Below are 18482 nucleotides of genomic sequence, written 5' to 3'. Positions count from 1 at the left end.
ATGCCTGATGTATAAAATTCAAATTTCCGCATAAGTTATAGTAATCACAACTTTTCTTCTGATAATAAGAATGCACGTCTCGTATAAGGAGTATGTTTTAGTTATAAATATACTCATTTTAAACTTATGAAGGTTCATATGGACTTATTCATGCTGATGCATCTCCATAGTGTTTCCACTGTTTATCAGTATTATGTTATTAGTGCATGTGAAGTCAAGGACATCGATTGTACAGAAAGACCACCGCCTTTCAATTGATGTAAATTATAGATTTTTCCATGGATCCCTACAGCTGGTGCTGCATTTTCTGGTAGTTGTGGAGTGCACAAGGTTGGTCGTGGTGACTAGTGGTGGTGGTGGTGTGCGGTGACAGCTAGTGGTTGGTGGTAGAGGTGGTTGGTGCCTGGTGGTGATGGCAGGCAGTGGCGGTGGTTGGTGGTGGCTGGCGGCTGTGGCGGTTGGTGGTGGTAATGGAGGCGGCAGTGGTGGTAGTTGGGAGTGGTAATAAATACAGTAGTGATTACATTCTTAGGAATATTTAAGGGAACATCCTAATGTTGAGATTCTGTACAAGATCGAAATAATTCAGACCTATTAAGAGCTAATAAGTTGTTAAAGAAAAACAAACAAATGCACTTAATAGGCTGAATCTGAATGTCCATTAAGTGCAAACAAATGAAGCCTAAGCAGTGTAATCCACTAGAGGTTCCTTCTCTTTTTCTTCGTTCCGAAGGTTCAGAAAGATGGCATGTTGGGTCCACATCCTGTCGTTTATTTTTCTTGATTTACTTGGTTTCTTAGCTATTGTTGCTAATATGATCTTAATTTCATACTTTGGACAATAGGGAATTACGAGATAGCTTCTTCATCCTTGCAGGAATGCTTGGTACCTACCTTAATGTTGTGGTTAGTTATCCTTATCTTTGGGGGTTAGTGGTTATTTTCATAGTATAATTTTCAACAGACACTTTATGCCAGATGATAAGATAAACTAAAAATTTCACACCTGAATTTTATCATCTTGCATCCTTTCTCCAACTGATAGTTAACCTAAGCCCTTCTCTTTTGATCTATGTTCTCTTTCCTCCCCTCTGCAGGCTCTATCTGCTTTATTTCTTCTGTTCTCGAGCTGGTTAGCATACGTCTTCTTTGAAGACACGCGTCAGGGGAAGACAACGTTTACTTCGTACGGCACCACGTTGTACCAAATGTTTGTCTTATTCACAACATCAAACAATCCAGATGTCTGGATTCCTGCGTACAAGTGAGTGCCTCAGAAAATTGTCTTAAGTCCCCCTTTTACTCTCTATAATACCGTTGAAGTTTGCCTAAATCTGGAATGTGTAAGATAGTTTTGCCATTAAAAGCTCTGAGTTTTGGTTATGTTTATGGTTACAATCAAAGATAGCGTCTCCCACCTTCATAACAAGAGAGCAATCTGAGCAACGTACATCTTGCTCTCATCGTCAGCTTTCTTACTGAGTGTTTTCTCTTATTAAACTCAATTTTTGAGTTAATTTTTATTTCCATGTAAACTTTTGAGTTGAAACCTGTATTATGTATTTTTCCTTTCAGGGACTCACGTTGGTACTGCTTGTTTTTTGTTCTGTACGTGCTATTGGGCGTTTACTTTGTTACCAACTTAATTCTTGCTGTTGTATATGATAGCTTCAAAAGTGAGGTAATGTCTTCCATCGTTTTTGCTTCAAGCTGTTGCAAATAATTGCCACCATGTTAGTGTTTGCCATAGCACATAGCACGTACTTTTCCTGTAGATTTTGCACCTTGCACGTATATATTTATTTATTTATTTATTCTTTTTTGGTTGTAGCTTGTAAAACAAGTGGCTGATAAAGATCGTTTGAGGCTAAGGACTTTGAAGAAAGCATTTAGCTTGATTGATGAAGCTGTGAGTAGGACACGTCACAACTGGTTCTCCAATTAATCTTCTGTGGTTTACATGCATTTAATATGCTTCTACTCCTTCCTTTTACTCATGGAAGAGAAGCTTCTATCCTTGTTCTTTCCTTTTCCAGAAGAAAAATGGCAGTAACAGTTTTTAATAAGAATATTTTCCCGCACAAATCTTATGTAGGCATCCTGTATATTGTATGTAGTTGCCTGCTTCTGCTCACAGATCAAATTTAGAGAGAACGTAATCTAGCACCAACAAGAAGAGGGATTATATTTTTTTGATAAAGTAATAATTCCATTAATGTGATGGGAAAACTTACAGTATTAGAAGATAGATTATATTGAGAACTGAAAGAGGCAGTTGATACAGTTCCGATGACTATAGGACAGACACCTTCTGGTATTCTCATACGCAGAAACAGGTAGAACAAATTTGCATTGGTGTTTAAAAGGCATAATAGAATTTGAAGATACTTCTTGCTCCCCTTACCTGAATGATTCCAAACAGGTTTACATGTGTGTGTGTGTGTGTGTATCTATGTTATTCATGTCAAGTGGGCAGCTCGGCCCGTAATCGGTCTGGTGCCATACATAAAGAGCCTGGTCAAATTTGTCTTTAAATTGGCCCATTCTGGGCCTCTCTTATAAGTGAACCAGCCTGGTACCAGTGACCAATATACGAGTTAGCCTGGCCTGGTAGGAAAGAGTTGTTGTTTTCAAATTTTAGTAGTTTGTGTTATGAAATTCAAATTTTAACTATCAACTTTCATGTAATTATAAGTTTCAACTTTTTCATATTTAATGAAATTTGAGATCTTCCTTTTCTTCAAATTTTGGTATCCGCATTAATTGTTTAAATTACGATTTACTATTAATAATTCGTAAAACACATTTAACCCAAAAAAGTGAGTTCGGCCCGCTATGCACCAGCCTGAAATTTGGTCAGGCCCGTTTGACATGAATAGCTGTATGTAAGTATGCATAGGTAGCAACACAAGGGTGAAGGTAGAAAGAAGATAATGGAAAAGGAGAAAGTACTTTCATAGATTTCTGTTGTGGTCAAGAATTTAATAGGTAATTTTTTTTTTGATTTACTATGAACTTCTTCCGGAAGGGTTTTATGTGTCCTTAAATCTTATGGTTGCCATTCCTTTTAAAGTTGTCTTCTTTTGACATTGGCAGAACAATGGGCACCTCAACGAGAAGCAATGTACCCTTCTGTTTGAGGAACTTAACAAATACAGGTAACGTTCAGACATGTACAGTTCTGCTGCTATGCACTAGTTCTTCTCATTAATTGTCTTCTTTTTGTAGTGTGGCTCATACTTCCATTCCTTGAAACTGAAATTGACCTAACAGTTGCAACTTGAACTGGATAAGGCCGTTTGATAAAATTCAAATCAACATGTTGGCTGTAAAGCTTTCAAGCTGACAATGTAGTGAATCTGCGTTTTGGGACACAGCATTTCCAGTACTGGCATGAGAGCAATCTGATGTTGCCACGGCCATTTACCATGAAGCTTTAATTGATTTAGCGGCTTACTTAGGATATTGTCCAGGCTGCGCACACTGTAATAGGCAATAGCTGCATTCTCGGAGACATCATGCTTAGTGGCACCATTCATCATAAAACTAATTAAATCATTCCCACGAATTGGATTTTCAACCTATGACCATATGAAGATTTTCTCGCTTCTAAGTAGTGGTTACATGAGTAGACCTTCTTCCATTTGTTGTTGCAAGGTCAATTGAGCAAGAAAATAAAAGAAACCTTTACCTTTAAGTTTTATAAAAAGAAAGAATGTCTTCTATTTATCTGAGAGAAAGGAATATTCAAATTTTGATATATCTTGTCTTCCATTTAACTGAGAGAAAGGGAATATTTAAATTTTGATACTAATGTACTTTAGGAGTGCAACAACAAAAAAAAAGGCATTTCTCAAAACTTGTATTTGATGGTTCACCTGTAAATTGCTGGTTGTTCGTGTACTAGTACATGCAACTACATGTGTCAGTTTGCTTCCCAGGATTTAGCTTGTGATACAGCTAGTTCATATTCTGTAATCATTCCTGTATTACTAGCCAAGGGGACACTAGTGAAGCAGCAATGCCTGATCTGAATTGTGAAAGCTGATCCTGGTTATGAGCTAGTAGACTGAGAAGGAAGAGGACAGTTGATTAGCTGGTAGTCTCTTCTAGATAAAATTCAGTTCATACCTTTTGACTAAGCTTCTCTCTGGTCATTGTAATTTTACAATCAGCTGTGGCCTTGACGATCATTTTGGAAGTTTAGCAAACTTCGCTTTAACTTGAAGTCACTTTGACAACGCACCTTAGGTTATTAAAATAGTTTCATGGCTAGCTGGAGCACCTATGATATAAGTTTAGCTAGTGTCTTTAAGGAGTTTGAAAATGAATCTTCTGTTATTAAGCATACTATTAAACAGATCCATGTACGGGAAATACAAAACCAAAATGGGTTCTGTAAAAAAATAAGCATAACAGTCAATGTCATGATTAGTGATTTGATGCTCAGGAATAAATCTACCCTCTATACTCTTCTGTTTTTTATACTAATAGTTATTGTTGGTTTTCTTTGGGGATGATATAATTAAAATTCTGTTTGTACCTATTTTCAGATACTGCTGCGTTTGAATTGACTTATGTTATCTTCTCTTTGGATACATGAATATACTCCATGTCATGCACTTTTTCTTCCACGTATATCAGTCAAGTTTCCACAGTGCAGTAGACATTGATACACACTATCTTTAAATGTCTTTAGGACATTGCCGAAAATATCAGGAGATGATTTTAAGTCAATATTCAGTGAGCTGGATGATACTGGTGACTTTAAGGTACTTAAGAATCTTTTTTAATTCTCTGATACAGTGAGGTACTTTCATTCTCGTTACTCTCCATTTCTCTTGATTTGTACACATTTGAATTGTTCTCATAATTGAATAGTGACTTTAACAGTTTATGTTTTAATTATTTTCTTTGGAAATTTTTGAAATATTTTGATAGTGTGAGTTGGCTACATTTTCCTCTGTATATATTGTTTGGATAATGACAATGATGCCCCATTACATTTGTAAAGGGTCTAGCGTAACTTTTCATTGTTTTTTTTTTGGTTTCCCGCCTAGTGTCCGGTACCCACATTGGGGCACGATCACATCCGGATTCGCGCCGGAAAGTCCCACATTGGGGGGGTAAAGCGCTCCCTAATAAATGCAAGACTAAATAATAAAATCTAGTTAAGGTAAATTTGCAATTTGCCCCAGAGTTGTTAAAGCCGCGCTTAAAGCGCGCTTAATCCCTGAAGCGAGGCTCAAAACACGTTGAGCGCTTCGCCTCTCTTTGTGGGCGCTTTAGTGTCGCATCAAAGCTCTAAGACATATTTTTCCTTGCCAATGAGTGTAATCCTGAAAAGGCGACATTAAACAATTGATATTTTACTTTATCATGAATTGTTTTTCAATTTCTTTGTTCATATATTTGTTATTCATGCTTATAATGATTAATCTTGGACTAAATGCATATTTTTACTTTTTCTCCCGTTGCACCTTTTTTCATTAAAGCCCACGTTTTACTTGCGCTTTGCGCTTAAATCCTCGCCTTTGATAACACTGTGAAGGAATACTTACCAGTTACTACTCCACCATAACCCTTGTTGGTGGAACTTTTCATTGTTGCCAATGCTATTAGCTACTGTAGATCTTGTCTTACTGTTATGCTTTAGCTTTTGTTTTCGTTGTTACAGTTTATCTTGATGATCTTGACCACCCAATAGGGTTGCCAAACATTTCCAAGAACATTATTACATGGAAAACGGATTTTCCTTTTTAACTTGTCATTGATATTTGCTCCCGTTTGGCCATAGATTTTGGATTCATTTTTTAAAATATTTTTTGAAAACATTGTTTGTTTATGAAATATGATCATGTTTTGGGGAAAAAAATTTCAAAATTTTTCAAGTTTCCAAAAACTGGTTTAGGGCAGTTTTTGGGTGAAAGTTTTTCTTCCACTCGCAAAACTTCAACTTTTCTTCAAATAAAATGCATGTCCAAACACAACTTCAGCTTTCAAAAATTATTTTTCAACGTAACTTCAAAAACTCTTTTTTCAAATTTCAAGCAAATCTATGTCCAAACGCTAGCTTAATTTTTTCAGTCTCAAACTTCCATGTCTCAAACTTGAGTTTTACGTTTAAATTATGAAAAATTATGTGATAGATTAAACTACCTATTTGGTATTTTCCATCGCTTCTCAAAGTCAAAATTTTGGTTTATCCTATCAATACTTGGTGTGTTATCGGAATGGGTGATCAAGTTGAATGACTTAGCACCAGAGCTTGATGTTAAGCAATAAACACATCTGTCTAGTACCTTACGATTTCAAGTTGTTAGATCTTCTTAAGTTTAAGAACTTCAAGTTTCTCATATTTATGCATGGAACCAGATGGGTGTCTGAATTATAGGATCAGATCCTTTCCATGAAAGAAGTCTATTCTTAATCACCAAAATTTCATCTTCATTTTTGTTCTTTCACCTCTCATAAACTTCTCTCTTTCAAATGCAGATAAATTTGGATGAATTTGCTGATCTGTGCACTGCCATTGGACTAAGATTTCAGAAAGAAGATTCAGTGAGTCCATTTACCCTTTTGGTTACAGTTTGAAGGTGACACCAGAGAATCCTTCATGTTCTGTTTTCTATTGCAGCTGCCAATCTTTGAAGCATGTCCAAATTTCTATCATTCACCAGCATCAGAGAAGTTGAGAGGCTTCGTCCGTGGAGCTACGTTTGAGTACATAATAGTGTTCGTTCTCCTTGTCAATCTTGTTGCTGTTATTATTGAAACTACGGTATGAATCAAACTCTGTACAATCTCTAATTGGATTTTGGATGCAAATAAATAATATTTCTATGCAAAAGTAGCCGCAGCATATAGATCTGTTAGTGGTATTGGAACTTGTGAAGTGATATTAACTCCTTTTAGTATGTGATCTGTTAATTGTTGAACAATCATGTCTATAAAGTAAACTGATATGGAGAATACATTACCCTTAGATTACCAACCACTGATCCCCCAAACTAGTCTTAACTAGCTACCACCCTAATTGTTACAATTGTGATCTTGAATTAAGCTTAAGTGTGGCGTCCAGTGGCGGAGCTAGGAAATTAAGGGGATTCAAAAGATAAAGAAGTAAACACACAAAGAAGCACAGGGATTCAACATATGGTATATATACATAAAAAGATTTGACCTATCTATATAGTGTAAATTTCCGGCGAAGGGGTGTCAATTGACTCCCCTTGGACAAGGGTAGCTCTGCCTGGTGGCATCCTTCCCCTGTTTATAAGAATGAGTACCTCCTGACTCCATTAAACATGCAGCTGAGTATTGATCCTGAACAACCGAGGAACTTTTCTTGCTTTGTTTATTGTCTAGTGCTTTTGATATGGTGTGGAGGCAACATCAAGGAAGTGGGGTTGCTCTTCTATGTCTGTTAAGAATAACACAGTGCCATTTATACAAGTTCTCTTTAATTACCTCAGAGAAACCTTCTCTTCCAAATCATTTACGTTTGAAAGGACCAGCACACCTTACTGACCACCTGAGTTTTGGGGAAAGTGTCAACATTCTCACCCAAAAAAAAGTCAAGATCCTCATATGATATGATATTGTGATGGTTTCAGTTTTTTTTCTTTCATGGATGTCAATGAGTAAAGCTTTTGTTTGGGTGGTGAGTTTTTTGCTTGTATGTATAATACATGAGACAAGGACTAACGACTGAAGAAATATCCTGTTCTTTTTATTGTTTTTGTTTACATCTTTTCTAAGTTCAGGATGAATCTCACTGACTTTCTCTGGTGGTGTATTCTAGCTTGATATACAGAACAACTCAGGTCAAACCTTTTGGCAGAAGGTGGAGTTCACCTTTGGTAAGTCGCATAATGAATTTCAGGGCTTGGTACCAATATTTCTAGAAATTAGATATTTTCTTTTTTCATTCATGAGATTCTGGTTATAGTTTGACCCCGTTAGGTAGAAAGTTATCCAGATGGTTTTATGTCAGTGGTAACCACTCTTGTTACCGTTTACGTCAATTACCATACCTAGTAGAGGATTCATTGTTTTAGGCAGAGATATAAATATATGGCTTCTGAATTGTGCTGGTTGTATTTTGCGTTTTTATTTGATATTTCAAATGTTAAAACTTTTTCTTGCCCTAACAGTTCTTTCTGCTGAATTTGAGGACTTCTTTAAGTTCTTGAGATTTGACTTCAATATTGTTAGATCCTTACTTAAGAGTGCATCACCCCTTTTTTTAATTTATACTTTTTTTTGATAATGGGAAAGCTTTTATATGTAAGAAGTATACCAAAATGTAGAGAATCTACAGAAAGATATGGTTCTCTACTAGACACACCCAATCTTCTATACAAATAGGAAGCTCATAATGTCATCAAAAAGACATTAGAGTAGGAGGCTATCCCTCAGATGTACAAAATCATGCTCTTTCCGTTCTCCTATTTCTTTCCCTCCATACGATCTACATAAGTGCTAATGGAGCAAAATCCCATGCCTGGCGTCTGCTCTTCGTCCTCTAACGGCCCAACTGAGTAACGCATCCTTCACAGTACCCAGCATGATCCATTGTACGAACCATCTAAAAAGCTCCACCACAGACGTGACGCTACCTGACAATGTAGTAAGAGATGATCCACATTCTCCTCCGAGTGTTTACACATGAAGCACCAACTAGTTGAGACGTATGAGAGAAAAACCTGGAGGTCCCAGGTTCAAATCCCCGTTACACTGCTTGGGATTTTTGTTCAAATACCCATTTACGTTACTTGAAAAAGGAAAGTAAGACACATATATTGAGACGGAGGGAGTACCATTTTTAAAAGAAATCATAAAAAAGCGCAAGACACCAGTAAGTTCGGCAATATGGCAAAGTACAGCAGTGGCCCATTTCTTTAATCTGAAAAAGTTTCATTGTCTACCTGCCATGATCATACCCAACAAAAGGTTTCTAGAAAGTTTCATAAAAAAATTATGTTGATGTCTTTATTGCCCAAAAGTTTGGCGAAAAGAGACCTCGCTAGTCATTTTTTCTGTCAAGGAGTTTTTGTTTTCTCTCTATCTGCATTTTGGGAAAGTACCTTAAGATGTTCCGTTCTTTATTATCTTACTTTAGGTGCCTGAAAAAGGCTTAACCCAACTGCAAATAAGCAACAGTTATTCACTTCTATAGGCAGTCTCTTGTTGCATCTGAACTTCTTTAGATTCGTGTAGCCGAAGCAAGTTTTACACTCTTTTAACCACTAAATAATCCTACTTATAACTCAGAGTACCATGTAGAGGTTATGCCGTTCTGTGCCTGCTTAGAGCTTGGAAAGACAAATGAAATGTCTCTTAAGGTATAAGGATATTAGGGAAAGGGTAAGGGTATTGGTATTGAAGACAACAACAACATACCCAGTAATATCCCTCACCGTGGGTTCTGGGGAGGGTAGTGTGTACGCATACCTTACCCCTACCTTGTGAGGATAGAGAGGTTGTTTCCAATAAACCCTCGGCTTAGGAAAGCATAAGCACCACATTAATGAACGTATTGGTATTGAAGACCTAGATATTTTGTCTTCTTCTCCTTAGACTTGGGAGTTGTCCTCTACAGTCAATTTAATGCGTAATGATCTTGTACACTTGGAGTAATTAATAAGAATATTTAGATTTCTTCTGCTATCATTTTGATGGTGCCCCTTTGACTTCAAAACATTATTTTCAAATTTACAGGTGTATTGTTCTTCATAGACCCTCATCTTAAAATTGTGGTGCTATGCTTACTTCTTTGAGTTAAGCATATTTGGGATTTTACCATTTTCTACTTTGTTGCACAGGCTGGCTGTATGTTATTGAGATGGCACTAAAAGTGTATACTTACGGTTTTGAGAACTATTGGAGGGATGGTCAAAATCGATTTGATTTTGTCGTCACTTGGGTCATTGGTAGGTTTCAAATGTTTTAAACCCTGATTTCTCTTAATTAAATTTTATATCAAGTACTGTAGTAGCACTTGTATTGACATTTCAAATTGTTTGGCTCATAGTTTTATTTCTTTGATCTCTATTCATATTCCTTTTATAACATATGTAAGGTTGTATCTGAAAGTGTCTTTTGAAATGCGCTATATTACTACACCTTTGTTTGATAATGCTTGCAGTTTCTTTAAGTCCTGCATTGGTTGAGTGAATGGGTTGTGACTATGGTCTTAGGCAATCCTCCTCTCATGAGCTAGCTTTTGGGGTTGAGTTCGGCCCAAGGTTCAGTTCTTCACATGGTATCAAAGTCAGACCATTGATCCCTGTTGTTGTGTTCTCAATGTTGAACCCCCCTGTTATCCATGCATTAGTTGTCCAGTCCTGGAACTGGGTAGAGTGGTTTAGAGTCCCGCATTGGTTGGGGAATGGGTCGGTGATCTCCTTATATGGACTTGGGAAATCCTCCCCTCAAGAGCTAGCTTTTGGGGTTGAGTTAAGTCCAGGCGCCATATCTTCACGCATATTATGTCAAGGATAGAGAAAAGACAAGAGATAAGAGATCCTCTATAGCTTTTAATTAACTAGGACTTCACAACTCTCAAATGAAGTAGTTGAACTTGGATGGTTATTGGTGATATACCTTGCTTGTGTCCTTCCATCATCCCACCCCATCCGAAGAGAAAAACTCAATGGAAAGATAGGATACAATTTTGTCATGCTGGGAAATGGCAGTTTATGTGAAGTATGGTGTCTTACTTGAAAGATATGCGCACTTCCATGATTTGAATTCATTTATTAGAGGTGGTTGTTTGTCTTTTTGCTAAAATATGGTGCACCACTGCCAATACTTCTCTGGCTGTTCAAGAACGATCTTATTTTCTAATAAACAAGTATAATTATGTGAACTCATTCATCAGTGTTACTGTTTGTGAAGTTCTTTGCATTAATTGGCACTTCTCACTTCTATGGACATAGTGAGATTGGTAAAATCATTTTCTCTGCTTTTACTGGTTCTAACTCATTTTATGGATGAATTCAATTTTCACAGTTATTGGAGAAACAGCTACTTTTGTAGCCCCTGATGGTCTGACTTTCTTGTCCAATGGAGAATGGTAAAGGCCTCTATAGCTCATATTGCAGGGACTGCCAAATTTTCTACTCTTTGCAATTCTGGCATTTCTTGAGTACTTTAATTATTTTTCTGAATATATTACCATGTACAAGCAAAAGACTTTTTGGAGACGGTGAAATAGATGCGTGTCTCCATGATTTGATTGATGTTTTTTCTTCCTCAATAGGATAGAGTTTTGATTTTTTTTCTATGTGCTGTGTTCTGTATACTACTCTTAAAGTGAGGTATTAATAAGATTTAGGTGTTGTAGCTAGAGAATAGAGGCTAGAGAATGATTAGAAAAATTCTTAATTATCCTTACAGTGGTCACAACACAAGTCCTAGTATAATGCACATTCACATCTTCATGTGATTGCCTAAGATTATAGCATTGTCAAACTTTTAGAGTATGTTAATAGAATGTGTGTCACCGCAAGAGAATGAGAAACCCACTATTGGGTGCTTACAGTAAACAGGAATATGGTTGCACAGTTTACTCCGTGTCTTTTCTTTCTGATGCTTTACAATTTAGCGCTCCTGTCTTTTGGTTAGACTAAATGCTTCTGTGTGCTGACAACTATGTTGCTTACAGGATTCGCTATCTTCTTATCGCAAGAATGTTACGATTAATAAGACTCTTGATGCACGTTGAACGCTATCGTGCTTTTGTTGCCACATTTTTTACCCTTATACCAAGTCTGGTGCCATACTTGGGGACCATATTCTGCATCTTATGCTTTTATTGCTCTCTTGGTTTACAGGTACATTTGACTTCTTTTGTTGCTATTAGCCTATTACTATGCTAATCACTCCATTAGGATTTCATTCCTCTCATTTTCTGCTTATTAAATGAAGTAGCTTTCAAAAAATTTGTCCTGAAGTAATGGTGAACTCTGTTTTTAATCTTTCTGAAGTATAGACCTCCTTGTCCTTAACTTGACTTTTTCTCTGTTAGATTGCCTTTGGTTGCAGATTTTAGTCTATATGGCGTCATACAAGAAACTGAAATATCTTTTCCTCATCATTTTCTTTATTGATATTACAGTATTGTGTGTCTACTATTTTCCTATGCTTCCTCTGCCTTTTCATCCTTAGTTTCTTCTTTTAACTTGTGCAGATCTTTGGGGGGATTGTCAACACTGGAAACCCCAATTTAGCCCAAACTGATCTTGCTGGTAACGAGTATCCTTTTGTCAATGGTTAAATTAGAGCATTCTACAGGACAATTTTTCTTAACAAACGACAAGGGGATAATCTTTTTGTTGTTTCATAATTATCTTCTTGGAAGAACCTATTTTATCCTATTTATCATATAATATCAAGATCCCTTTTTCTTGTTGCATATTCTTGTGCTGTTCTCCACTTGGAAGTCAATTTATCAATTTTGTTTTCTTGACAGTCTAAGCTATTTGCTTTTTAACTTCAATGACTATCCAAATGGCATGGTCACACTTTTCAATATATTGGTGATGGGAAACTGGCAAGTGTGGATGCAGGTATCCTGATTTTAGGATTTCCTCAATTACCATTATATCTGCTTAGAAGAACTATCTTTTACTTGTATTTTTCGTCTTTTATCATTGAAATTCTTCATAAATCAGTCCTGTATTTTTCATACATTTAAAGTAATATTTTACTGAATTCTAACTTTGTTTCGTCAATGCTGTGATAGATATTTGTCTTTACAGATTGTGAATTAATTCCTTTGGAGGAAAAATTCTCCTGGATAATTGAGATGAAAGCTTGTCGTGTGGTTTTAAGAAAATGAGAATCTTACAGACGAAAAAAGTAACATCCATGTGCATTCACTTATACAGTGCACACATCACTTGGATTAGGGTTTCCGAAAGAGTATAATGGTTCTAGACTACTGCACCTGCTAGAAAATATTACACTTGTCCCTCATTGGTTGTGTAAGGGTTTCCAAAGGAGCTCAAATGATACTGAACTACTCCAATTGGCTTAAGGTTCTAGGATTTTGATGCTCAAATTCTTTAAAATCGTATTAGAGCTAGACCTATTCCTATTTTTCTTTTATCAAATATGGGCCCCCCAATTAATATTGTCCACGCACCAATGCACAGTCCCATGCATGGGGAAGGCAGGGATGTTAAGTATCCCATGCGATGAGCAGTTGCCTTCCCTTCTTATAAGGTTTTGGGAAAACCTCACCTCATGAGCTAGCTTTTAGGGTTGAATTAAACCCAATGTCCATTTTCGTAACCGCACCCATTACTTTAAAGTTTTGGGTTGGATGCTCAAATATTTCAGCATGTATCTGATCCAACCTTTGTAGACCTGGACAGACACTTGTAAGTCTGATTCATGAACTCTATAATCAGGTTATGTTGGAGACATGCAATATCCTAGACGAGTATGTAAGGGTTTTCACTGATCTAAGACTTTGACCATTAGGCTGAGCATCCACCATTAGGCTGATGCTCAGATTCTTTCATAATGTTTATATTGACAAGTACATATACAGGAGGTATTTCTGTTATTCAGGAACATTTCCTCTGCTATGAGATGGTGATTATTATGTAGAGTGGTAATTAACAATTTTGAGAGAGGAGAGTGTTTCTCTTTTTTGCTTATTGAGTACTCACCAAAGAGATGGAAGTCGAAGACACTTGGCAAATTTCTGATGTTTGAGTGGTTTGTGAAAAGCCAACACCATTTGCTCATCCTTCTTTATGTGGTTTAAAAGATCAACGTTCTATGAATATCACAAATCTGGTTTTTTTTTTTCATTGCTCGGGTGCGGGTATCCGATACGGGGACGGATCTGAGTATCGGATTCGATAAAATCTAAATTTTAAGATTCGGGGGTGCGGATCCGGATATGGATACGGGTGCGGAGATTCGGCTAATAAAAAATAGAGCTATAAAAAATTATAAATTTTGAGAGATATTCTGTGAAAAACTTACATGAATATTGTACAATTCAATCTTTCATTCTCCAAGATGGACATTATTCTTTTATTGTTTTAAATCTGTTTTATTTTTTATTTTGAGAAATCAAAATCTCAATTTTTCTCCCAAATTTGTCGATGGACTCCGGTCAAAGTGTCCGAAGTCAGTTGACCGTATCCCGTCCCCATATCCGTATCCGGACGGGGGCGGCACCAAAATCGAAGAGTCCGCGCAACTTAGTTGATAAGTCATAGGTTTGGTTTCTCTTAGTGCTTTTTTGAGTATTAGCCCATACGTGAACAAAGTGGACTTTCTTTACAAGTTTAAATTATGTATTTGAGGATTCAATGAATCGTGGGAACTTATTAACTTTGAGTAACCTGTAGTAAGATGTTAGTTGTTACAACTATTTGCAGTTTTTGCATCTTTCATGCATTGCTTTATCGTGCAAATATAAAGAGTTTTGATGATTAATTCCATTTTGACAGTTCTGACCTGGCTGCTTTCCTAACTTGATGAATTTAAGTAGGTATATCTTATTACAATGGGTGATCCAAGTAGCTGATAATAATTTCCTAACATTTCAGAGCTACAAGGAACTAACGGGAACTGCCTGGACTTATGCCTACTTTGTCAGCTTCTATCTTATCTCAGTTTTGTGGCTGTTAAATTTGGTAAGCATCCATGTCTACTCTTTTCAAAGTCTGGTCTCTATACTTCCACTGAAGCTCTCCATAAACATAAAGGCAAACCAAAAAGTAAATTTCATTGTTGAGATAAGTCCTCATGAGTTCACTATGCCAGATAACATAATTACATTGGTAATGTGTCTGTTTGCATAAAATGAGGGTACTTCTCCAGTGGCTACCCATTTTTTGATCTCTAGGTACTTGAAGGTATACTACATCAATATCCAGTTTGTTATCTGTGTTTTATGTGCCTGCTCTTGATCCCTCCTCTTCTCTTAATGCGCAAAACAGACTGTTATATTGCTTTATTTGTGATTCAACATGTTTATGAGCTGCTGTCTGCTAAATTTATGTGCCTTTAAATTCCCTTGAGAGCTAATTATTTTGATGACTGGAAATATTCTGTATCCAAATTGATGTTTCCTAAGACCTTTGATTTCTCTCTCCATGATTGATACGGAAGTTGGAATTTGGAAAAGTTAAACCACTCAAAGCTGACCTCAAAATGTTCTAAACCCATGCCAGGAAGATTCCTCCTTCCTAAGTGGGAAGGATTTAGTTCCTTTAGATTATGAATCATCTGAGAAGATATAATGTAAATATGTTTACCCACCCCTATAACGCACACACACACACACATACATACATATATATATATATATATATATATATATATATTCAAGTAGTCTTAGTAGTCTTATTCAAGCTAACTCCGTGTTTTCCTGCTGATATTTCTAGGATCTTCATATTTATTTTATATTTATTCAATTTAAAAAATTTCATAAATGAGAAGATGTTTGAACAGATAGGTACCAGTTTTTTTTCATACAGAGTAATTAAAGAATTCTATACAGTTGACTGCCCATTTAGAGCCATTAATTGGGAAGTTGGACATTTATCATCACTGGATAATTCATGCACGAGTCAACTTGCCTTTTTCTTGATGACCTTAAGATCTCCAGAGATTTCATGGCTTTCCCCAGCCATGTTAGCATCACTAGCCTTTAGACTTTCCACTTCAGCGACCTTCCTGAGAGGGGTCAATAAGAAAACAACCCCTGCTTCGATCGTAGCGCTAGGAGTAATAGATTGAAGTAAATGATAAGGCATCTGCTTTTTTTTCAGAATTGCTAGATTTGTTCTGATGGCTGTCAAAATGGTCTCAGAAGCTTAGTTATGTATGCACAGATAATGATATAAGTAAGAAGTAATGCATGAATGTAATTTCGTAACATTTATGTTCTTGGTAGTGATACTGGTACATTTGAATATTGGAATGAAATGGGTCCAAATGGAGCAAAATGAATACTGAGGGTTCATACAGCTGATCCCAACTACTTTAAGGTTGAGGCCTAATTGTTATTGTTCTTGTAGTAATACTGGTTTGTGTGTACGACTATATTCTATATCAACGCAAGGTAGCTTAATTGTTCTACTCCTGCTCAATAAATTACAGAAGTTGTAATATTGCATATTTTTTAGAAACTTTTAGCTAATGATTTGTTTTTTATAGTTGATCTTATCATTTTTGCTTTTCCTTTGTGTTCGGACACTTTCTTCTTTCCTAAGTATTTATCCTCTGTATAGCCCTATAGCATGTATCAGTGCTGAAACGATAAACTAACACTTCACCTTTGCTTGGACTTTTTTAGATTGTAGCATTTGTCTTGGAAGCATTTCAAGCAGAAGTAGATCTAGAGGCATCAGCGAGATGTGTGGATGGTGATGACAAGGTTAGTTTATGAACAGCAGATAATTATTTCTTGTTATTCCTTTGCGGACAGGAACATCTTGAAAGACTCTAGCGAGTTGTTGGAGTTCTTGGCTCATCATAGAAATGCTCTGTTATTTTTTACCCTCATGAAAATTGTAGCCAGCAAAACTTACAAAGAGATATTCCTTCATGAGCTACCAGATAGGCCACTCTTAAAAAGAGAAGAACAGAAGCTGTTTTCAAATCATAATAAAATATTACTGCTAAATGTAGTAGCATATGGAATGACACCAACAAATATCTTGGTGCAAGCTATATTTAGCTTCTGCCCTATAAAACCTGTTTCTCTACTCTTCTCCCCTCACTTCCTCCTATTGTTAAATCCCCCAACTCTCTGCATTTAAACCAACCATTACACATCTTTTTCTGCAGCAGTTTTCATAACATACTAAATTGTATTCTTAGCTTTCATCACTATATAACCCTCAAACAGTTCAAGACTTTTATGTCTTTCCACCAGCCTACCCTCTGGTTTGCTCCTTTAGTCTTGAACCAAGTCCTCGTTAAACAAACCAATCGGTACTAACCTTGGAGATGTACATCTCTTATTTCGTTACTTAGCAGTGTTATCTTTGCTAAATAATAAGTATTTATACACTTTATTTCTAAGTACTCTTGTGAACCTGAATTCTCTTTCTATAATTCAGGAAGCAAAAAGTGAGCGGCGACGTAATGTTGGGTATGTGTTATTAACTAATTTTAAACTGTGAGAAATTTTCATTAACGCATATAGGATGTAACCAATTTTCTGATTGACAACTTCCATTGCACAGCACTAAGACTCGGAGCCAGCGAGTAGATTTCCTCCTCCATCACATGTTGAGATCTGAACTAACAGAATGCTCCAATGAGAATCCATAAGTTTGCTCCTTTCTCCATGCTGGTAACTTCATTTTTTTTTGGTTTAATTTGAATCTTGTTATTTTTTCCACAAACCTAATCATTTTTATTGTTTAATTTGAATCTTCTTATTTCTTTCCACAAACCTTCTTCAATATTGCATCCTTCATCATTATGTGGACATACACTAATATGTCCAAACCCATTTCTGATTGTAAACTTGACAGAAATGCTCGCATTATAGGTGTAAGCTGTTGACTCTTAACTATTATTTTTCCGTTAATTTCAGCTTTCTGCAGTCGTGTGAACATCAGAAGTTGAGTTATTTTGGTGGTGAAGAGAAAGCAATGTACATCTCCAACTAATTATGTGTGTGTATCGTGAATTGTAGTGTGCTCTGTAGTATAAATTCCATCAAGCCTAAACAAAATTTTAGCTGCTCCACTCAAACAAGCAATTAGCCAAAGTAATGTAGTAGTATCATTTATCTGCACCTTTGGGAAAGGATGTAAGGAAAAGATGCCCTTGTTTCACCTATGAACACCTCACACGCTGCTTTTTTCTCAATATTGTACGTTGCTTGCTTCTAGTTTTTCACTCTGCTGCTCAAACATTCAAGTTAAAACATGATGTACTCAACAATTTTTAGTTTTTCACTCTATGTGGTCTATTGTTTAATTGATGCATATCTTTATGTTACTTGTTTAAGGTGATGCAAAATAAATCTTGGGAACCAATTGTGGAGAATTTAGGCTATATAGCCAAAATGTATTGCTGTTGTTTTATTGGAGAACATAGCTGAAATGCTTGTACCGTTTCACATCATTTTCATGAAAGCATATATATAAGGGTGCTTTGACACGAAATCGTGAACAATCTTTTGCACCATTCCTAGTTCCTAGTGAAAAGGAAAATAAAACAATTAATCATTCTGGATACTGCTTCTCTGTATATCACCATTGTTAGTGAAAAGGGGATGCACCTTCCAAATGTATTTAATGGCTTGGCAAATGTGTTACCTATTACGACAGTTAAAGATGATTTGATAGTGTAAAAATTTGGTGTATATTACTTAATAAAATAAGAGCATCCTTGATAATCATATTATTATACTAAAAGTAGGAAGCTTCTACATTTCACAGTTGAATAATATCCTTTAAAATCTAAGTTACAATTTTGTCCCTATT

At 36.2% G+C, this 18482-nt stretch overlaps 1 protein-coding gene across 2 annotated transcripts in view; it reads left to right on the top strand.

Moving 5' to 3' along the window:
* LOC107770546 (two pore calcium channel protein 1A) overlaps nt 1–17973 on the top strand; it is a 42663-nt gene extending 24690 nt beyond the window's left edge. The window contains exons 6-24 of one of the 2 annotated variants that reach the window (XM_075224181.1): nt 846–906; nt 1098–1264; nt 1576–1681; nt 1832–1909; nt 3097–3158; nt 4700–4772; nt 6496–6561; nt 6638–6781; nt 7805–7862; nt 9828–9935; nt 11017–11080; nt 11672–11840; nt 12197–12261; nt 12485–12575; nt 14580–14666; nt 16334–16414; nt 17103–17134; nt 17229–17338; nt 17585–17973. In XM_075224181.1, coding sequence (XP_075080282.1) covers nt 846–906; nt 1098–1264; nt 1576–1681; nt 1832–1909; nt 3097–3158; nt 4700–4772; nt 6496–6561; nt 6638–6781; nt 7805–7862; nt 9828–9935; nt 11017–11080; nt 11672–11840; nt 12197–12261; nt 12485–12575; nt 14580–14666; nt 16334–16414; nt 17103–17134; nt 17229–17316 — 1600 coding nt within the window. In that variant the 3' untranslated portion in view covers nt 17317–17338; nt 17585–17973. 2 annotated transcript variants of the gene reach the window in all.
* The last annotated feature ends 509 nt before the right edge of the window (nt 17974–18482 follow it).

This window comes from Nicotiana tabacum, chromosome 2 (genome assembly GCF_000715075.1).
Source record: "Nicotiana tabacum cultivar K326 chromosome 2, ASM71507v2, whole genome shotgun sequence".
In the NCBI taxonomy this organism is placed as follows: Eukaryota; Viridiplantae; Streptophyta; class Magnoliopsida; order Solanales; family Solanaceae; genus Nicotiana; species Nicotiana tabacum.
Note: the sequence above shows the minus strand (reverse complement) of the source record. Positions and strands in the feature narration are given on the sequence as shown.